This window comes from Dermacentor silvarum, chromosome 1 (genome assembly GCF_013339745.2).
Source record: "Dermacentor silvarum isolate Dsil-2018 chromosome 1, BIME_Dsil_1.4, whole genome shotgun sequence".
Taxonomy (NCBI): domain Eukaryota; kingdom Metazoa; phylum Arthropoda; class Arachnida; order Ixodida; family Ixodidae; genus Dermacentor; species Dermacentor silvarum.
The window spans coordinates 51,330,314-51,351,165 of record NC_051154.1 but is presented as its reverse complement, the minus strand read 5'-3'; the positions used below and the strand labels follow the sequence as shown (position 1 = coordinate 51,351,165).

The following is a 20,852-nucleotide window of genomic DNA, read 5'->3' as shown; positions in this document are numbered from 1 at the left end:
TAACAGTTTATTTTTTCTTTTAAATAATGGACATATATAGAGACCACAGCAATTTAAACACGTTCAGCCACATGGTATTTCAGAGTGAATGCTCAGAGCAGTTTCCGTGACAATGTAACACCAACTCACTTTCGATGCATAAGGCAAAAAATGCATGAATGTAGGTGTATTTAAAGTTATACCTGGACCATTATACTTGCAGCAACAACAAATAAAAATCAGCATCTCTACAGGTACAGAGAAGTGCGCAAAATCAATATGTATGTTAAATCTGTGTGTAAAAAAAGACTATGCAAAATTCCAAGGAGAGGAAATTCCATCAGCAGGAAAAAATGTCATGTTCATAGCAGTTGCACGCTCAAATAATGAGCAGCAGAAAGCAATGACAAGGCATGCGTTCATACATAGAGAGACAACAAAGAAGCATCATATGCTCAGCTTAAGTAGTAATTTGGTTTTCGGTACTGCAATAAGAACATCTCATGCTAGGCTTGTATAATGCAGGGCTGTCTGCAGGTAGCAGTGACATATGCTTAATTACTCCAGGTTCTGAAGGACAATCCAAAAGAATAAATGCAATAGCCAGCTTGCATGTGATGCTACTGGCAGCATATTCATAACTTCCGCAGCACAGGCAAAAATAAGCTGGAGGTGAATGAATCAGATAAGGGCACAGCTCCTCCCTGTGCTAGAAGCACTCCAACATGGCAGCCAGAACAGAATATTTAGTGCAAACTAAATATATATAACTTTCACTTTTTGCTGCTAAAAACTATTCATTCAAAGGCCAAAGTTGTCATGCACTATAGTTGTTCTGTCTGTGATGTCGGCATAATTGTCTTACTTGATAGTATCTATGAAGTGCTGGAAGTTGTCAACAGTGGTAATATTGTAGTTGTATGTATCAAATTCTACATCAGGGTTGATGAACCTACAAGAAAGAGTTGAATAGAAACGGTCAAGTTAAACACTCGGAGTTCAGTTAATGCAGCACCATGTCTGTCAGATCTCCAAAGCTGAAATGGACGTACTGCAGGGTCTTGGCAGCTGCCTCCACCTTGCTCATACCTGCTTGGTGCGGCTGAAAGAACAGCCTATTCATATTGGCAAGCTCAACTTTATCATAGTCGAACAAAATGAGCTGCAATGAAAAATCAGAACACTCATGTAAAATTCTTAAAACAAAATAATGTATTGATCTGATATGAACGATCAGCATAAATTTAATCATGAACAGCTCTGAACAGGTTGAAGAGCACTTTTTTCTTTCTGCATTCACTGGTGTGTACACACAAGAGATTTGTTTTCTGGAGGGTAGTTGAATCACCGCATAGCATTAAGCAGTAGGCTATGAAACAGTACCACATCCCACATTCATGAACTCCTGTGCAACACATGTTTAGTTTTCTTTTCTTTTTTTTTTTTTTTCTTTTGTCTGGATTTCAATTTCTGCTGATGGTACATGTTCAAGCTTCCCTGGAATAATCCAATGCTATTGAAGTTCATGGTAAAAAGTGAATGGAGCTATATTAATAACAACACAATCTGAATTAATATATTAGCTCATAGAACTTTTATGAGAGAATCATTAGGTTCAAAGAAACAAGGCCACTTATTCAATAAAACTGTTATATGTTAAACACACCCCAAAAAAACTTCTAGACTCGTGAAACTCTTTGCTTTTGAGAACAAACAAGATTTAATGGCAATAATCAAGGAGAACTAACATTTCTTTCAATATTTGAGTTTAAAAGAGCACATCACGACACATTTTTGTCACTTACAATGTGCTGACACATATTACAATGTCTGAGACTGCTCTTTCTCTGACATTCCGTCGGGCAAGTGTTTCAAAGTTATTGCTCATCACATTAAAGAATCTGGCTGCACACACAAAGAAACCTGCATTTTGCTGTCTTTTATTGTGTTCCAATGGTTGCAAAACCAGGCTCTAGTCTTCCATGAAGCACGGACAAACTCACACAGGTAACTACCTCATTGTACATAAGTCGAGCTACACAACACGCTCCTACCATTCTGTCACTTCAGTATAGGCACCTTGCGCTAAAGCTTTGCAGAGTAGACAGCAGCGCCAGAACACACAGCCTAATGAGTGGTGGGCACAAAATTGGAGAGACACTGTATACATTTGCCGTGACACTTTCGATCGCTTATCACGAGGTGAGAGTGTCCAAGTTGTGAAAACGTCGAAAGTGCGCATGCACAGGGCATAACACTCAGACGAGTGACGAAAATTGACCGCTGTCATTTGGGATGGCGTATCATTTTCATCACCTCTCTAGCGGCTGGTGTCAGCGATGCTGGAGTGAAAAATGAAAACGTCGTCGCGCCCTCTGAACAGTGCAGGGTGCCCATAACTGCAGTCATCCAAAGATTAGAATACCTAGCTGGAAACTCTGCCTGGAGACAAGGACTTTCTTCCTGCTCAACAGCATTTTGTGATGACATCCCAACCGACTGACCAACCAAAGGAAGGCACTATATAAATGTGCCCCATATTCATGCTATTTTGCTTAAACCACCCTGAATCACTCGCACGTCACATTTGGAATGCCACATTTGACCTTGCAAATTCAAAGTGAGAGCACTCAGCTGACTCAGTGTCTGTGGGCATCACACCACAACCCAAGCACTACATAAGCCCACATAATAACTGAGCAAAATTAATGTATTAATAAATCAGATCATTAACCATAAATAGTTGTGGCCGAGTAGCACTGTCATGAAAAGGAATAAATGTGTATTTTTAAGTTGTCTTGGTCACGGCAGAAATAGCTCAACATGTTCCTTTCAAGGTGAATTGATAACTTCTGTGTAGCTGCCATGGTGGCTCAGTGGCTATGGCGTTTTGCTGCTGAGCACGATCGAGTTAACGCTCGTGTGCCATGTGCTTTGTGTACACGTTATAAGGTGGTCAAAATTAACCCTGCGTTGCTCTGAGAGTTCAAAACCCACCAATCAGTTAATCAATCAATCGTGACTTATGCAAACGGAAAGCTCACCTTGCCTATTCCACACCTTGTAAGCATTTCGGCAGTCACGCTCCCAACGCCACCAACACCGACAACAGCTACCGTGTAAGTTCTAATGGCCTGTGGGCAAAGGCACAGTGAGTGAGCATGCTGCGAGATGAACTTGAGACATCGGTCATGTATTAAAAAATTATGTTGTCAACGACTTGCCTCATAATTATCGACGATGCCCATACGCTTTAGAGCCATCAAACGACTGAAAATGTAACACAAAATAAGTTTAAGAAGTTGGATATTAAATGAGGAACATCTGCACAGTATTAACAACCATTTTGATTCGGGTACATTTGCGCGAAAATGCTGGAAAAGACGCAAACACAAAACAGCTAGACACAGAACAAAAACACGAAACTTGCTACTTCGACTAGCGCGTGCAACATCAAAAAAAAAAAAAAAAAAAAAAAAAAAGTTTATCTGCGGCCGACTGCTGTCGATAATGCGAGCGGTTCCAAGAAATTAAGGATCACAATATTCCTATCTGCGTAACACAACATTTACTACCTGGTTAGATCAGCAATTCCTTCCACCATTTCAGCATGTAAGGTAATGTTGCATACTACCGTATGTGCTCTGCTAACAGGCAGCTCTTATGACCGACAGTGCTGAGAACAATTTTCACAAATCATGAACGACACGCTCTTTACTAGGCAGACAGTGAATGAATAGCTTCTCAATATCTAGAACCGAAACTTGCCTGTAGGGGTTTGAGTCTACGACCTCGGAGCTCATCTGGGAAATTTTTTCGCGTGGATTAAACGCTTCCCCTTTCTTCAAACGTTCAATTTCGGCCTTGAGCTCCATCACCAGTGCTTCTAAGTTATTGGAGTCCCCCATAGCTAAGGTAGCCCAGTGAACTGCACTTTTATATAAACTCCACAAACAAGCTACGAAAACACGAGAGTTTGACAGATGTCTGCTACTCGGAAGCGCCACGCGCACAGATGCGCAAGCTGATGCTGATGCTGATGAGGCTGTGTCACAGAACACCCATACGCTGTGTCCTTAACTCGCCGCCACTAAATCTAGTCCAAAGCGGAACAAATAAATAAATAAATAAATAAATAAATAAATAAATAAATAAATAAATAAATAAATAAATAAATAAATAAATAAATAAATAAATAAATATTAATAATAAAAATTGCTCTTTCTAACGTTTTACAAAACAAGGAGTTAGATCAACATTCTTTTTTTACCGTCTATGTAGCGTCTTTCAGCAAAAACACTTCGCAACAATAGAAACATGATCGAAACTTCTTCGCTACTGGAATAAACTGTTATTAATTTTAATATTTTTGGTTTATGCGAGCATTTGTTACGCCATTGGTGCAAAGTATATTGAATCCAAGGTTTTGTTTCATTGCATAAGTTACACGGACCCTGTAAGTGGTCCAAAAATGATCAATCTTCGTCATAACCTTGTAATAACATAAATGTAGCCCAGTCGTTCCTTATTCTGTGAGACTGCCACTGCCTGGTGCAACGTAAGATATTTCTGTGCTCAACCAACGCTTGGGTGGGTGCAAGAAAAAGAGTCCGAAGTTCTCGGCATTTTATTTGCTGTCATCAGTGTTGAACTTTACTACTGTTCTTTCATTTAATTGCTTGTGACACTCACTTTTAAAATCACAGGCGTTAATTTTTTCATGCCACAGAACAAATAATCTTGGTAATAGTGCGCGGATGTTTACAGTGTTCTGGGTCAGTTCCAGCGATTGTACTAGTTTCGCTTTCGCGGAATGTGTTAACTTCATTTTATTTTGGCGATTGGGCTCAGGGTGGACTGTGACAAGTATGGCCTCTTGAGTAAACCAGCAGCAGCGACGCGGCGAGAATCGTCGCTGACGGTCGTTTTTGTTGTTTCGGAGAAGACGCATGCCGCCTTGCGTTGTATCAAAATGAGGACGGCTACATTTCAGCAAGATCAAGAACTGAGGTCAAGACGTTTGAAAAACGACTCGCAACGTTCCAAGTTTTCGAGTGATGGCACCGTCGTTGATCGGAGCCTCAACCTTCAAGGAATTGTGACAATGCTGAAAGAAGATACGTGTAACAAGTCTGTAGGAGGCATAAACTGTAGCATCTGTGGTAAGCATTTGGCAGTTCATAACTGCACTGCTGTCATTCGTGTTGTGCCGTTCTGCGACGCAATCTGTGTTTTGATGACAGCTACTAGTAAAACTAAACGATTAACTGGCATTCGCCCGATTTACCTATATTGTGCTTGTTATGCCCATAAAAATGTCATGTGAAAGGATTGGCAAGTACGCAGTGCAACCGCATTTTCTGCAGCAGTTCAGCTACTGTATCGAAACCTGGAATTTTTAAGGAAAATTATGGCAACCTTCGTGTTCGATGCACTTACGCTGGTACGTCTCGTGTTTGCTGTCACGGGTGTGAGTAGGATAAGTTTGGAGTAAATATAGGGCTGACTGCGAATCTTCCCATTTTCTGATCTATATGTATAGCTTGAAGTATATAGCTGTGTACACGTAAGCATGCTACCAAGTGACCTGCTTTGTATCTGCCCAGTGGTTGGAACGGAGTTGCTGAAGCTTCTTCCATCCAGAAAAAAACATTATTGCCGTACTTTGGTTGAGTTGAAGCACTCTACATAACTGTAGCTTGTGTGGTGTAAACTAATTTCATGTGTCAGTTAAAAATTTTCCGATATGAGTACTGTTGAAGGGCATTAGCAGAAACTTGATCAAGTAGAGTAATCTTTTTCTCCCTCTGTTTGGGTATGTGTGATTGTGTGAAAACTTATAAAGGTTTGCCATTCTGGCATTGTATATAGATATTGTAACCCAAATACTTTTACATTCTTGTACATTGTAATGCTAAATAAATTACAATCTCTATCTGCACATGGCCAAAATTTACCATGGAGTTAACATATTTTGTGGTGAACTCTGCTGGTTGGCCAGGAGCACTAAGAAATCATCGAGCATACTCAAAACCTCAGAATCAATTTTAATTTACCACGGAAACAAAATGTGCTCCAGCCAGAGCACTGCAGTGTGCGTTAGCAAAGCTTATTAATAATATTAGTAGGGATGTGCAAATATATGGAGTTTAGATTCTTCGCTTCTTGCTGAGTAAATGAGTTGAGTGTGGTTATTAGAGACTATTGGGAGAATCTGAGGCTGCCTAATACAGTCATTATTAATCCAACTGAACTGTTAATGCCCATATTAATTCCTGCAACCGTGGTTGCAGTCACTGCTAGAAAATATTGAGGCATGATTTTTAGCGCCATAATTAAAAGAAAAAGAGAGAAGAGACAAAAAATCAAGAGGTCTCTTCTCTCTTTTTCTTTCCATTGTGGCGCTAAAAACCATGCCTCAACATTGAAACCAACTAGCCCAACAAAAAGTTCTGCCAGAAAATATTGTTGTGCAGAAGCACCAGTTCCTCAACTGATGTCTAGATCAGTAAGTTATTTTTGCCAATGTCTTGCTGTGATCTAGTATAGGATGTTTCCTCATTAGGCTGCTGGCAGATTTGATACGTCACTTTATGAAAAATATTGTTCTGATTCCATGGTCTCCATGTTTGCATGGCTGAAAAAATGGAGCACACACTTTTGAGATATCTGTCCCCAATGTCTGCAAAAAAATGCATTGACATTCCAGAGTTCAGTTTTATATTGTCCCACACTGGCTAGAGGGACCCTTTTGGGAAACTAACTGGAATGCCAATGTATTTCCCAAAAGACATATGTTGCCGTTAAGAGGACACACATAAAAAGGAAGAAACATGGACTCTGTACTGGCGATAACGTGTCTTCCTTTTTGTGTGTATTCTCCTAGCGGCAAATGTCTTTCGGCAAATATCAACTATGAGCTATAATATCAAATTATACGCCAAGAAGCAGTTCTAATGAATTTTGGACGGACATCTTGAATGTGATGATAGCCTTGGGATTTCTGCTAACCCGATACGACTTCGCCACAGCTTGGCTTAAATTTTATGATTGCAACATGTTCCTTAAAATAAGTAATTGAAAAGTAATTAGCACATTTTAGGCAGTTAGCTAAATTACATTAAAAACGTTCTTGCTGCTAACATCCACGTAGCAATGAAGCCAAGCTGCAGAAAATGGCAGGGGCCTAAATATAACAGGACTTTACTTATTTTTTAAGGGTCATGGCGACAAGTGACCCGATAGGGATGGCTGTCGCATACAAGTAGAACTCCACATAACGACAACTTTGAGCGGTGTCTCTCCGGTGTTGCCGGTATGAGGGCAGCAAATATGCACCGAAACTGGCGTGACTCATGCTCTAATATTTGAAGTTGATTTGTTTTGCTTTATAGAGCAGCATAAAATAGTTCTGATAGTCTTGCAGTAGGTTTTTTTATCCTTGCATGTATCCAAAATCAGTCAGTTGCTCATTCTGTACGACAACTGGCAGTATGTCCCTGATGTACATCCAGTTCCCGCTTTGCGCTATTGGCTAGTTTCTCATAGCACTTACAGGCAATGAGTGACGAATTCTAAATTTCCAGAACCAAGCGATCGAGCAACAAGAACAAGCAATCTGTTTGCGCGATGGCCCCTTTCGTCGATCGAAGCCGTCGCTTGTTGCTGTTGCGTACAAATGCGTACAAACTGTTGCGGCTGAATGTATGAAGACAGTTTTCCTTGAATATTTGTGTTTATATTGATTTAAAAATATTGGTATTGAAACACCTTTTCTTATTAGTGATTGCATTCTATTAATTTTAAACATGCTAATTACATTAATTACTTAAAATGCTGCTTAGGTAGCTTCATTACTACTAGCTCTGCACCACCAGAAAATGATGCGAAGCATGTGTAAATGCATGTTCTAGTTTTTAATAGTACAGTGTACTTGTGTTAATTCGATTTTTTGGTTAATCAGCCAAAACTTTTGTTATTTCGATCCTAAAATTGACCTTCGCTGGATAATTCGAACTTGACTAGTTAGCACGCACCTGTCTGACCCCTGTGGTGACCCTAATAGTGACCCCTTTAGTGGCAGCATCTGTCTCAGCAGAGCTTATGAGACTATGAATGTGTTGAACACACGTCACCTCCTACCGGAAACGCCTATTTTCAGCCTGCTCTAGGAAGACTTTGAAGCAATAACTGTAGCTCACAATGCCTGATTACGGTATTTACCTGATTCTAATATGCGGCTTTTTAAATAATGTCCAATTGAACACCGCTGAGTGGTCCTTCGAGATATGAACTCCTTGCGGGCAAGCGAGTGTGTTGAGACGTTTGGCGCATTTTGATTTGGCCTTACCGAGGCACAGTTAGAATGCAGACGAGAGCTTAGCTTGTACAGATAAGAAATTCGCGGATAACCCAGATTTCCGAGAGCGAGGGTGACGTGGCGTCGCGGCGATGCCCTCTCCCCTCACGCAACACCTGGCATGCTGACGCAGCAGCAGGTGTTTCCTTTCGCCCACTCTGCTCCTTCGAGGCACACTTGTGACGTGACATCACAGCCAATGGGAACTCCGTCGAGGCACGCTTGTGATGTGGTGTGGCATCCAATGAGAATTTACCTGCAGTGTCACTGCTACAGACAACAAACACCAGCTTTTTCACTTAATGGGCCGTTTGACGCTTTCGCATCAAAAATAGTACAGTGAAGCTGACTTTAGGAAACTGGCTGCCATTGTACAACGAACATTAGACCCTTGCCCATTTTTCTTGCTAAAAAATTGGGTGCACGTTATATTTCTACTTTGTTTAGGAGCTTTAATGTAATTTCTACGTTAGTTTTATACTTTATACACATAGAAAGTGGGTGCCCATTTGATTCGGGGCATGAATCTAGCAAATACTGCCAAATGAATGAGTTGTTTGATCTGGTGTTTTTTCTGCATCTTGTTTAATTCAACTCGCCGGATAATTCAATCAGTTTCTTCGATCCTGTCAGGGGCAAAGTTATGGAAGTTGACTGCGTTTCGTCTACCGATAGTGGGCAAACTTCTTGGTAGTATGGCAAAGCGACACTTGTGCTTCTTTGAGTTTCCGATCAAATCCTAGTGTTCTTGCAAAAGCAGAACTAGATGATGTAATGTAGAGTGAGTTGTTCTGGATGGTTAATGAAAGGTGTGAAAGAGTTTAGATACGGACAGAAAGACAGACATTCTGCAAACTGAGTGAAGTTCCCAAAGAATGCTAATCATGTTAAAAATGTGAAGGAGTGGGGGAGAAAAAGAAGGTCGAGGCGATGGGAAATGATTTTGCTTCAGGGAGGGTAGCTCACTTCCTTGCACCATAATCTTGCAACATTTAGCTTGCTTCTATCTCAGCTACTACTGAGCTCTTTTGAAAAAAAAAAATAATTGGGGGTAGAACAGTTCCAGGACAGTGCATTACAACTTGGCAGTGTATAACCAAAATTTATTGTGTGGTCTGGTGGGGGGCCCTATAAAGCAACATTTTAAATTGTATGCACATATCTCTTCCATATTCACAGCTGACTTTGAACATGATGAATCTCTTGAGCATGATGAATCTTTGCAGTGCACACTTCTCTACACTATCAAATGCTTTTGTTCACCTTTGCAGGGAAGCTGTACAAGAGCAAAGTGTGCTTTACCAAGCACATATGGGAACACTCTATGTACTGGGACCTGTTTGATGACATGAAGCACCAGGACCGTGTGTTATCCATCCAGGGAGCCCTCATCCTCTATAGCTTGCTGCATCCTGGTGACCTAGCTGGCCTTTTGGTCACTGACCCACCACGACTGAGGCGGCGAGAACGACTTGAGAAAGCTGGCATTCGCACACAACCTTAGTTAGACGACTCCTTGTGTCCTTTTCTGTTGTGCTGCGTTAATCTTGCAGCTGGTCTGTGAGAGCTGATGTTTGTTTGTTTCTGGTGAACTGCTTGGTTCGGGCTTGCATATTTGTGAATTCCTATGTGAAAGGCACTTTGGTTTCACTCATAAATGTCTTCTAGGCATAGTTGCGGCTCATGTGCAGAAGCTTCTTTTGATCTGGCTAATGCATTGGTTTGCTGTTAAGGAATGAGCCCTGGGGTCTTTCAGGGAGTTACATATGAGCTGCTGAGGCATATAAGTTTCTTATTTTAGCTTTTCTTCCTGCTGTTAATTGCTGTGGATGAAAAAGAGGCGACAGTTTTTGCTACTTTAGCTATACAATTTGTGTGGTGTTGTGGCAGTGTAATCTGCCTGACAGAACTTTTTTTTTTTTTTTGCGCCTAGACGAAACTTGGGTGAGTCACTAGGCATCTCCATTTGGCCTTTTTTGTTGTGGTGGCAGCAGCAGGAGCAAGTTTTACTATGTAACTGTCCACTTGCACATATTTTTTGTGCTGCCAGCCATGCACTCATTGTTTCATCACTCTGTGCAATACTTGTGCAATCTGCAAGAGCATCACCTGTGTGATAGGCAGCTAGCTACTTTGGCTAACATTTCACGGTGCTGAATAGTGAAGAATGCGGATATCTTTTACTTACATTTGAACTTGTTCCTAGCTTGCTATGAAGATAAGCAAATGTAGCGGTTAAAGATGGTGTCATAAAGTGCAGCTAAGCATAACTTAATTTGCACATGATGAACACCTTTAGTCTTGTTACTCAGTTTATGTAAGGTGTGCCTGTTGCAAGTTGACTAGGGAAATACATTATTTTGTGCACTTGCACAGACTGCACCTATGTGTTTATGATTGTTGAGCTAATCAGTGTTTCATGATTAAAAAAGTAATACTAATGATGTTAGAGCTAAAGAAAATGCAAAATAGAGAGAACAAGTAATTCAATGGCCTTCAGTTTCAATCCTGCATCTCTCTCTCTTTCTTTTTTGCTCACATTATGAACCACGCAAAGCTAAGCTACCTGTGTGCTGAGCTGGTTGTGGAAGGCCTGCAACTCTAGAACGTTACCAAACGGCATTGCTGCATGTGTTTGCGAGATGCCAAATAGCAGTATAACTTTTGTTAAAAAACAGATTATTCATGTTATATAGCTGCCATGGCTTAGTTGAATGTTGAACTGTAGCAGTTGACTGGCCTGTTTAAAATCACCAGTGCCGCTGTCATTCTGGCTCTTTATTTTGAGATCACAAAAACCACAGAAAGCTTATTGTGCTGTGCAGCAGTTTACATGTTTCATACTAAGGCCATAATTGTATCAATGATGTGGGAGAGAGCAGCAGTAAGAAAGCAGCTTGCAAGTATTGAGCCCCTGAGCACTCATGCATTATCATAAAGTATTAGCATGATGCCAGTAAAGTATTGAAATTTGCCTCGCAGGCAATTTTTTTTTTAATTCTATAATGACCACAAAATTACAGTGTTGTTTTGGTCTCAGTATTATGTTTGGGAATGTTTATAACGAATTACTTTCATAGCCTTTTGGTATGTAGAGGATGTTCTGTGTAAGTAAAACCAAGCTTGAAAAGAAAAAAAAGAAAAAGGAAACTGGTGCACCTTAGAACGATGAAATTGAGACAGTTTTGTTGGTAGCCATTTTTACATGTTGTAGTACCTTTAATACATTGGTTTTGCCTTAAGTTTCACCTAACTACTGTTTCAACGAAGGCTGTCAATAGTGGTAGTACTCATTTGTAAGCTGAATGGCAACTATGGCTCAAAGTGCATGGTCTTTTGAGTGACATATGTAACGGTTTTGTCCTCTATCTTTCTTTTTTGTGGTGTTCTATCACTACAGCACAAAGAAAAAGCCTTGATATTCAACTAGCCTAGTGAACCAGATCACTATGCTTTTTTTTCTTGTAATTTCTTAATCTCAGTGCTTCCCTATTGTTGATTCTGCTGCTTTTTATCCATAAGTAAATAGCTTTATATTAACCCTGTGGGTGTACGCAATGCTCACATTGTTGTGGCAGGCACTTAGTGATGCCTTGAGACATTCAGATCCAGATTCCTAATCATGTATTGGAAGGCATTAACAGAGACATGCTAATCTAAGAGAATGCCTTGCACTGCATTGATGTAGTCCATCAGCTATGTTGTGCTGAATTTTAAGCACTGGTAAGACTGGTCACCTCAAAAAGGTGACCTGAAATCTTTTATCTGTAAACACCTGTACTTTGTGTCATGGAAACCAGGTCAGGGTAATGTAACGATACTATTTCACTTCTTTTCCTTTTCGCGTTTCGTAAGTGGTCCGAGTGGTGCTCCGCATACATTATCACCAGGACCGATCATGAACGGTGGATGAAAAGAATGGAATAGAATCAAGGGAATCAAGGCCCTTTATATGCAATGCTTCACGACTTCAAGTCTACCAGAAACCTGGAATAATGCTAACATTATACTAATCTATACGAAGGAAGGCATTACAGAATTGAAGAATTATATGCCTATTACCTTGCTTTCAGTATTGTATAAAATATTCACCAAGATAATTTCCAATAGAATCAGGGCAACACTTGACTTCAATCAACCAAGAGAACAGGCTGGCTTCAGGAAGGGATATTCTACAATCGATCACATCCATGTCATCAGTCAGGTAATCAAGAAATCTGTGAAGTACAATAAACCTCTCTATATGGGCTTTCATAGACTATGATAAGGCATTTGATTCAGTAGAGATACCAGCAGTCATAGAGGCTTTGAATAATGTACAGGAAGCATACGTGAAAATCTTAGGAAATTTCTACAAAGATTCCACAGCTACATTGGTTCTCCACAAGAAAAGTAGAAATTTACCTATCAAGAAAGGGGTGAGGCAAGGAGGCACAATCACTCCAATGCTATTCACTGCATGCTTAGAAGTATTCAAGCTCTTAGACTGGGAAGGCTTAGGAGTGAGGATCAACGGCGAACATCTCGTCAACCTTCGGTTTGCAGATGACATTGTCGTATTCAGCAACAATGGGCACGAATTACAACAAATGATTGAGGACCTTAACCGAGAAAGTGTAAGAGTGGTGTTGAAGATTAATATGTAGAAGACAAACAATGTTCAATAGCCTGGCAAGGCAACAAGAATTCAGGGTCGCCAGTCAGCCTCTAGAGTCTGTAAAGGAGTATGTTTATCTAGGTCAATTACTCGCAGGGGACCTTGATCACGAGAAAGAAATTTGCAGAAGAATAAAATTGGGTTGGGGTGCATGCGGCAGGCATTGCCAAATCCTGACAAGGAGCTTACCACTGTCGTTGAAAAGTGTATAATCACTACATTATACCGCTGCTAACTAATGGGGCAGAAACTTGGAGCTTAACAAAGAAGCTCGAGAACAAGTTAAGGACCGCACAAAGAGCAATGGAACAAAAAATGTTAGGGTGTGAAGAGAGTAGTGTGGATCAGAGAGTAACGGGGATAGCCGATATTCTAATTGACATTAAGAGAAAAAAAATGGAGCTGGGCAGGCCATGTAATGTGTGGCCCATTAGAGTTAACAGAATCGGTACCAAAAGAAGGGGAGCATAGTCGAGAACAGAAGAAAACTAGGTGGGGTGATGAAGTTGGGAAATTTGCAGGCGCAAGTTGGAATCAGCTAGCGCAAGACAGGGGTAATTGGAGATCGCAGGGAGAGGCCTTCATCCTGCAGTGGACATAAATATAGGCAGATGATGATGATGAGAATCAAGGGAAAGGAATCGTTACATTATACCGACCCTGCTTCTTTCGTTCTTTTGTGTGTGGGGGGGAGGGGGGGCGCACATGTTGCTGTTATAGTAGTATATTGAGAAATGTAGACCATCATCTTGGACATGCATATTTTCAGGTATTTCCTGGAGCTCAGATTTTCAGTAAATTAGGTGTATTAATCAGCAGGTATGGTATAAGCTGGCTTTTTCAACTTTGTGTTCTTTATCATGCCATGAAGGCCCAGTTTTTTCTAAAGCATGGTCCTACTTGCATGAAGTTACTGGACATGGATGTTTTGGCACGTCTGTATGTGTACATGCATGTTTGTTGTCTTGCATGTCTGTGTATGCATGTACACCCTAGCGCAAAAGTATAGGGGACCACGGATGCTGCAAAAACAAAGTTATTTAGCAGCCTTAGGCATACAGCCTCAAAATGAGCATTGCTGCTATGACTATAGTTGCATAGACATTGCTGCACTCCTCCATTTCATGTTGCAGATCTAGGCTGCACACTCAGTCTCAACTTGATGCCCATGGTCAGTACTCCTTTGCTGTTGGTGTGTATATGCTTTTTATAGTAATGTATACAAGAAAAATTATTAGTGTTGTTTAGTAGTATTGCCTTGACTGACCTATTTCTAGTAAGCAATGTACTGAACATTCTGTACACTCTAGATGTGCTTATTATTCCAAACACACCTGCACACTCTTGGTCAAATGTTTCCAGGCTCTTTCTATCATTGGCATCCATTGGCTGTTTTCGAGCATCATTGCACTGCCAGTGCTGGCACTTTCTGGCTAAAGATTAAAAATGGTAAGGCCGATCCTTACGCAAGTCTTGAGCCCCTATGTGTTGAACAGTACTGAAAAAAATTGTGACTTTAAATTTGCCTGCCTTCATTCCTTGTTGGTGAAGACATTTGATGCTGGGAAAAGTAGGAAGTGTGGGACTGCAGATAGGCTGAGCAACATAGAACCATTATGCCTTTCAAAGCACCCTCACGGTTTTTGCAAGGTGCTTTGTAGTTTTTCAGGTTCCTACTACTACATTTCGCATTATCTGACGGCAAGATATTGTATGTAGTGACGGATTGTACATTGCATGCTATCTGTTAAAGCTGGGCACAATGAAATGGATCGAGGGCTGTGCCTTTTGCATGTTATTTCATTGTTTCTCCGTTTTTGATGCATGTGCTAAAGCCCCACGTGTTCATAGTGCAACCATTGCTGTTCAGTTTTAAGTATAAAGGAATTATATGGATACCTACTTGTTTACGTGCAGTGAAGGAAAAACTTATATCGACATTTTTTTTTTTTTTTGATCAAACATAATGAAAACCAAATAAATGACTGAAGGCACAGCCTGCATACGGCAGTGACACGGTAACAGAAGTTAGTATGTAATTTTCTCACCCAAGCCAGAGCGAAAAAAATGGTGAAAAATAAAAATAAACCAGGCATAGAGCGTGCAAGGCTGCGCTGCCTGCTTGTAAAACTTGAGTTAGATGGAGGCTGTTTACTGTTGCTGCAGCTTCCACATTTCCCTGCTCCAAATGCACCAAGTGACCTCACAAGCTAATATAAGATAAACAAGCAGGCAAATGTAATGTTACATAGTCTGCTTCTCAGCACTGCTATCAAGAATGCTTGAGAAAAAGGGCAAGAATTCACTTGGCTCGCTCATTCTTGCAGCCACCATGCCTATGACAGGGAACCTCGCAGTAGTAGATGGAAACTTTCCAACTACAGTCACAGCGGCTGGGTAACTTTTGACGAGCAGTGTACATAGGTTTAAAGCACCAGAGTTGTATCTCTCATCATCAACAATGTACTTGCTGCTTTAACTGGAATTTTCCGTATTTTCTTATGACACAAAGTTAATTGAAATAGTAACCATACCATATGTCAACAATAACGTGCAGCAGATATATTCAGTAATCAGTTATCTCCAATGATTAATTTTAATTTTTTGCCCATTATAGGATAAGCGTACTAAGGTTGTGAGTGGACTGCCATGGAAATTGTCTTATGAGATGCATGTGTGTTTATTCTTTTATAGGAACATTACAACTATTTATTTTTCTATTGCCTAGTGCTGTATTTATTAACTCAAGTCAGCCTATCTCTCTTGTAAATGTTGCACCTAGGGCTGGTTTTTGACTGGTTGGCAGTTAATCTATGATGAGCTTTTTATGATAATGTTAATTAAAAAATATAGGTTGTTACGATTTTATGCAGCTAACCAGTTGTGAATGGTTTTAAAGCTGTGTCTTGAAATTTTCTGTCCTAAAATATTATACATCTGTTTAAAATTGCTAAAATTGCACTGTGCATTTAAATTTTTGACTTGACGTGTAATTCGGTCTACTTTATTTTTGGTTTTATCTGGCAAGAAGGTCCCAAAATCCCCCCCCCCCCCTTTTTTTTTCTTTTGAGGGGGGGGGAGGGGTGTTACACATAAGCTTACCAGTCTTTTAGAGGCAACATTCACGTGCAAAATTTACCTTTTATTATTATTTTTTTATTATTATTAGTTTTTGCTTGTGCAGTATCTCAAGTCAGCATAATGTTACTGTACTAGTATCTAGCAGACTTACAGGTAGTGTTGAGGTGGTGGGCATACAACTGTCATATACACTAACCTTGCAACTGAATGTATTCAAAAGCATAGTAACACAAATAGCAATTAAATGACTTGGATGAAGCAGTGAGCACATGTAATTGTCATAATGAGTGTCTTAAAATTGCGGAGGGAAAGCAGTTTAGCGAGATATTGACTATGGTGCTTACATCTTGCCACATGAAACCTCTGGCTTTTAAAGCTATGCTTTCTTTGCGAAGCTGGGTGCTGGTTTCCCAGCACAACAGCCGGATCCTCTAACCATTAGGCCACAATCGCATGTATACTTCTATCATGCGAATGCCAACTAGCGCTTGGAGATGATCGCTGCATATCATGTGTCACATTGCATAGCATGGGTGCACGAGAGCATATGCATGCACACCAGTTTCCTGTACACCAGAGACGCAGGGATGGAATGGGCAAACTTATAGCATTTTATTTAACCGCTTCACATAAATTCCAAGATGTGTATTGGATCTGTATAATTTTTACTTTTGATCCTGCTTACCACTAATTCTTAATGGCAGAAGCCTTAAATTGCTTTTGTTTAACCTCATTTATTACTAAGTGATGATTCTGTCTGCAGTGCATACAGCTTTTTTATCTTGTAATTTCAATATTGGAGCCTATTAATGTGTGTTCTCTTTTATCTGTGTTTTACTGTTTGGTGACCGTGTTAGCTAATGTTAGATATATGAAGACGCATTCAGTTCATTCACTTCATCAGTTCAGTTTTTATCATGCATGCTGTCTGGTTTTGCCTCGGGTATGTTCTTTTGTTGATATCTTTTCTGTAGACTGAAAATATTATTGCTATTCAAAACAGCACTATACTGACAAGTGGAGCTTTCTCCTAATTTAAAATGTTTTGAGAGGGCTCTTGCCATGTGCTGAAGTTTTACTGTGAGTAACTTTATTGAATAAAATACTGTCTCTCAGAATGAGTGGTGGAAAACGAGGATTCATTTAATGCCACTGTACTCCACTCTTCATCAAAATGCCCCCAGTTACAGGTAGAAACATAAATACCTTATCCTCAGTTTTGATCAGCACTTTTCTAGTAGAGTACCGATTAATTATTTAGATTGTTTGGCAGCTGCTTGTACTGTATGATTTGCAGATGATGTCAATCATTTCAGTTTTAATTATTTTTATTCTGTGCACAAGATGCACTTGTACGATGTCACGCCGAAAAAAATGCAGATCTGTATTCTTAAGCTATAAGTGTGACCAATCTTTGCCACAGTACCCATTGCCTCCGGGAGCTACTGAAAAGGAAGTGTTTTACTAGTGTTGGCAACGCTATTCCTTAAGTCCCATTAACTCTAATTGGCCTGACAAGTGCACCAAAGAGCACAGATGAATCAAACTGCTTACTAGTTCTAGCTAGCCCCTCCCTTCTTTCTCATTTGAGCAACCTCTCAATAAAAGTAAAATCTGAGTTTGTGATCAGGCTGCTATTAGATTGATGCATATGCTTTTGGGGGAATTAGTGCCCATGCCATTTTTTTTTTTTTAACAATGCTTGTAGTTGTTGATTGGGTATTGCTTTACATGGCATTTGTGGTGTAAATTCATGTGCTGCCAATGCATTGTGTAGGCTTTGATAGATCATTTGCAGAATTCAGCTTTCTTGGTTGAGTTTTTGTGTAGAATTGTATCAAGCTGGTCTAGATTTGGCAATCCACGTGTAGCAGCAGCAGTCCATCAGAGGTAGCTGTGGTGCACCACAGATCCGTCAATATCATGTGATAGCCAGGGCCAACAGTCCCAGTTGAATTGCTTGTACTTCGAGTAAACAGCCTCTCTGCTGCCTTTTCGAGCTTTCTAATCCTGCGTATGCAAAGATTTTATGCTTAATGAGAATTCACATAGTATTTCATTGTATAATTCTTAATATTCTATGTACTAGACACTGGTTGTACACATTATTGATTGTGTTGTATTATGTGCTGACATGTTTCCCGAAGCATAGTGTTTTAACATTTCAGTGTGGCAAGACCTGTTTAATTATTGGAAGGGAGGCATTGTAGCTCAGATTACCTGGCCCCAATGCAAGAAAAATGCAGTTATATGGGTGTAATTACATACATTCCTGATTATGTTACATGAAAATGCCCATAAAACACCTGACAAATTAGGCATTGTCTTAGTGACAGTTACATGCCAACTACAGTTATTCTAGATGCTGTTTTGCAGGTAGAATGTAGACAAATAGCATCAGTGATTTTGTATATAGATAGGTGCATGATGACTCCAAATGTAGTTCAACATTGGCTTGACACTGCTAATACTCTGGTGCCAAGTCTAAGATAATACCTATGGAGTGTTTAGCATACTGAAAGTCCAACACTATTTTATCTTTATCACAATAGTAAGTTTGTAGGTGTCTTTCTCCGGGGGTATTCTATCATGCATCTAAGTGTAGAAAATTTTAGGTGCCTGTTTGACATTCGTTTTTAATGGGCACTTAGCTGTGATCTTCACATTGTAAGCAAGCGTATTAGCTGCTGCACAGAATGCTGCTAGGCCTTCTATTATTGCCCTTTGACTGCCATGCCCAAGTGTACTAGTTTCCTGTCTTGCACTTGCTTGTCGCCATTCTGGCTACACTAAGGCTGAAGGAAATGTATGTCATACACTTGTCATGTCATCAATACAGAAGCTACTTTTGCATATGTTACATGGAAGTTTTGTGTGTGGCCAGGTAGCCACTGTTGAGTTCACTCTTGCCATGAGAGTTGGTAGCTTCTCATGTCCGTGTGCTGCATCATGCTCACTTGTACATGCGGGAAGTAATTTGTGTTGTGTGTGTTAAAATATTCAAAATATATTGATGTAACCTGGGAACCATCACAACACATTCACAGCCTAGGAAGTATTGTTTAAACTACACAACGTAACTGCATGTTGTGGAAGTTTTAAAAAAGGAAGTCATGTGTTTAACCTGAAAATATATGGAAAGGAATATCCTTTTATTTTAATAACATTTACTTCTTTAAAAATATCTGCACCACACTCACAGTAAGTACTGATACAAAATAATGGCAAATCATTTGAATGTGGTTGTGCATGTTAGAGAGATGTTTTTTTGTTTTTTTTTCATTCATGGAATCAAATTTTGTGCACCATTTAGCTATAATTTTGCAACATTTTTTATGGCATTATGTAATTTAAGCTCTGATGTGTTGTTTATGAGTGCTCAACCATGTCAAGATTTTGTTGCATTTTGCTATTACTATAGTTCTGCTGATTGCAGCCAAATTTTTTGTATCTGTGTTTCAGCACAGATAACCCTTTCAGTGTGTCGCTGATGCATAACCAGCACATTGAACTAGTTTCCCTGTCGTTGTGATGCTTCGAATAAATTTTCATAAGCAGTCTTGTTAAAACAAAATTGCAGCATGAATGAAATTAGCTTGTATGAAGTAACTTTGTGTGGGTGAGTTTCTGGCACTTGTATTCTTGTGGTCTTTCTAGAGCTTTTCTCGTCTTTGCAATACTCTGGTGGCACAGAGTTGCCATTGTGTTCTATAAACCTTGAGTAATAGAAAGATTATTTTTATCATTATGCTGCAGTTGATGTTAGTGGTAGTGTACATATAAATATATATTTTCAACATCTCAATTCATGCAATAGTACATAGGTATTTAATGTGGTGATACATGTTTTGCCAGTGATGGCATCTACATGGCTGTCAAGTGCTTTTAATGATTGTTTTTGTCTTGCGCAAAATAGTAGTAGATCCCAAGGGTAAAAATATATTGATGTTGCACTTTTATTTAATGCGATGTTATATGCTTCACTTGAGGTCCTGGAGCCACATTTAGCAGACTGGTATAATGAGAAAATCTAAGAACTAGTGTATCATGTTATGTGCATATTTAAATAGCCATATCTTTTGCTTTTGTGCAATGCGTTGCGTGCTGTATTTATTCCTTTTGCGCATACTGCGTAGCGCATTTGAATGTGACAATACAAATACACTTGTGAATATTGTTTGAGGAACAATAAATCAGTGTTAGTAAATGCCTTGATTTCCTGTTGAAAGCAATCAAGTGCTACCTGGCAGAAAGTATGAAAAGTAAGCAACGTACGGTTCTACGTTTATAGATACTTCTTTTAGTTTCCCTGCTGTCGTTCCCGCCACTACAGTGCTACGGTTGACCATTGCGCCAAGCGTGCGACCGTCGTCTGCTATACACCCTTTTCACGGTGATCCTGTGGGCGCCGCCGTGTTTGATCACGTGGTGCCGCAACCATGGCTTGCCTGAGCTGCCTCCGTGTTTAAAATGTGTATGACGCCCCAGTGCGGCTCAGCAAACCTCTGTTTCGGTGAATATTGTAGACGCCTATCTTAAAAGCGATCATCTTACGTGACGGACGGACGGATTTCCTCGTTCGGTGGGCATAGAAATGCTTACACATTAAAAAAATTAACGTAGCTTGCACTGGAGGCGAAATGCTAAAGAGACAGCGGAGCTGATGGGGCACCTAGCTAGTCCTGGCTTTTGGGCTAGGCTAAGCATGACCAAGTCATCCCCAGCATTTTCCGGAATTTATTGATTATTGATCGATTAGCTATTGATTGGCTATCG

General features: G+C 40.0%; 1 protein-coding gene and 1 long non-coding RNA gene across 2 annotated transcripts in view; one reads left to right on the top strand and one right to left on the bottom strand.

Annotated features, from left to right (window-relative positions):
• The window catches only part of LOC119462855 (ubiquitin-like modifier-activating enzyme 5), a 30,961-nt gene extending 26,955 nt beyond the window's left edge, over window positions 1–4,006 (bottom strand). Inside the window, exons 1-5 of the mRNA XM_037724069.2 lie at window positions 3,748–4,006; window positions 3,204–3,249; window positions 3,024–3,113; window positions 1,032–1,141; window positions 845–931 (exon numbers count right to left, since the gene is read on the bottom strand). Of these exons, the coding sequence (XP_037579997.1) occupies window positions 845–931; window positions 1,032–1,141; window positions 3,024–3,113; window positions 3,204–3,249; window positions 3,748–3,887 (473 nt within the window). The 5' untranslated portion in view covers window positions 3,888–4,006. The remainder of the gene's footprint in view (window positions 1–844; window positions 932–1,031; window positions 1,142–3,023; window positions 3,114–3,203; window positions 3,250–3,747) is intronic.
• Window positions 4,007–4,336: 330 nt separating this feature from the next.
• Window positions 4,337–20,283, top strand: LOC119462842 (uncharacterized). Its single transcript, XR_007467133.1, has 2 exons — window positions 4,337–5,141; window positions 9,610–20,283. It is a non-coding gene; the product is annotated as an uncharacterized LOC119462842 (long non-coding RNA).
• Window positions 20,284–20,852: the final 569 nt, after the last annotated feature.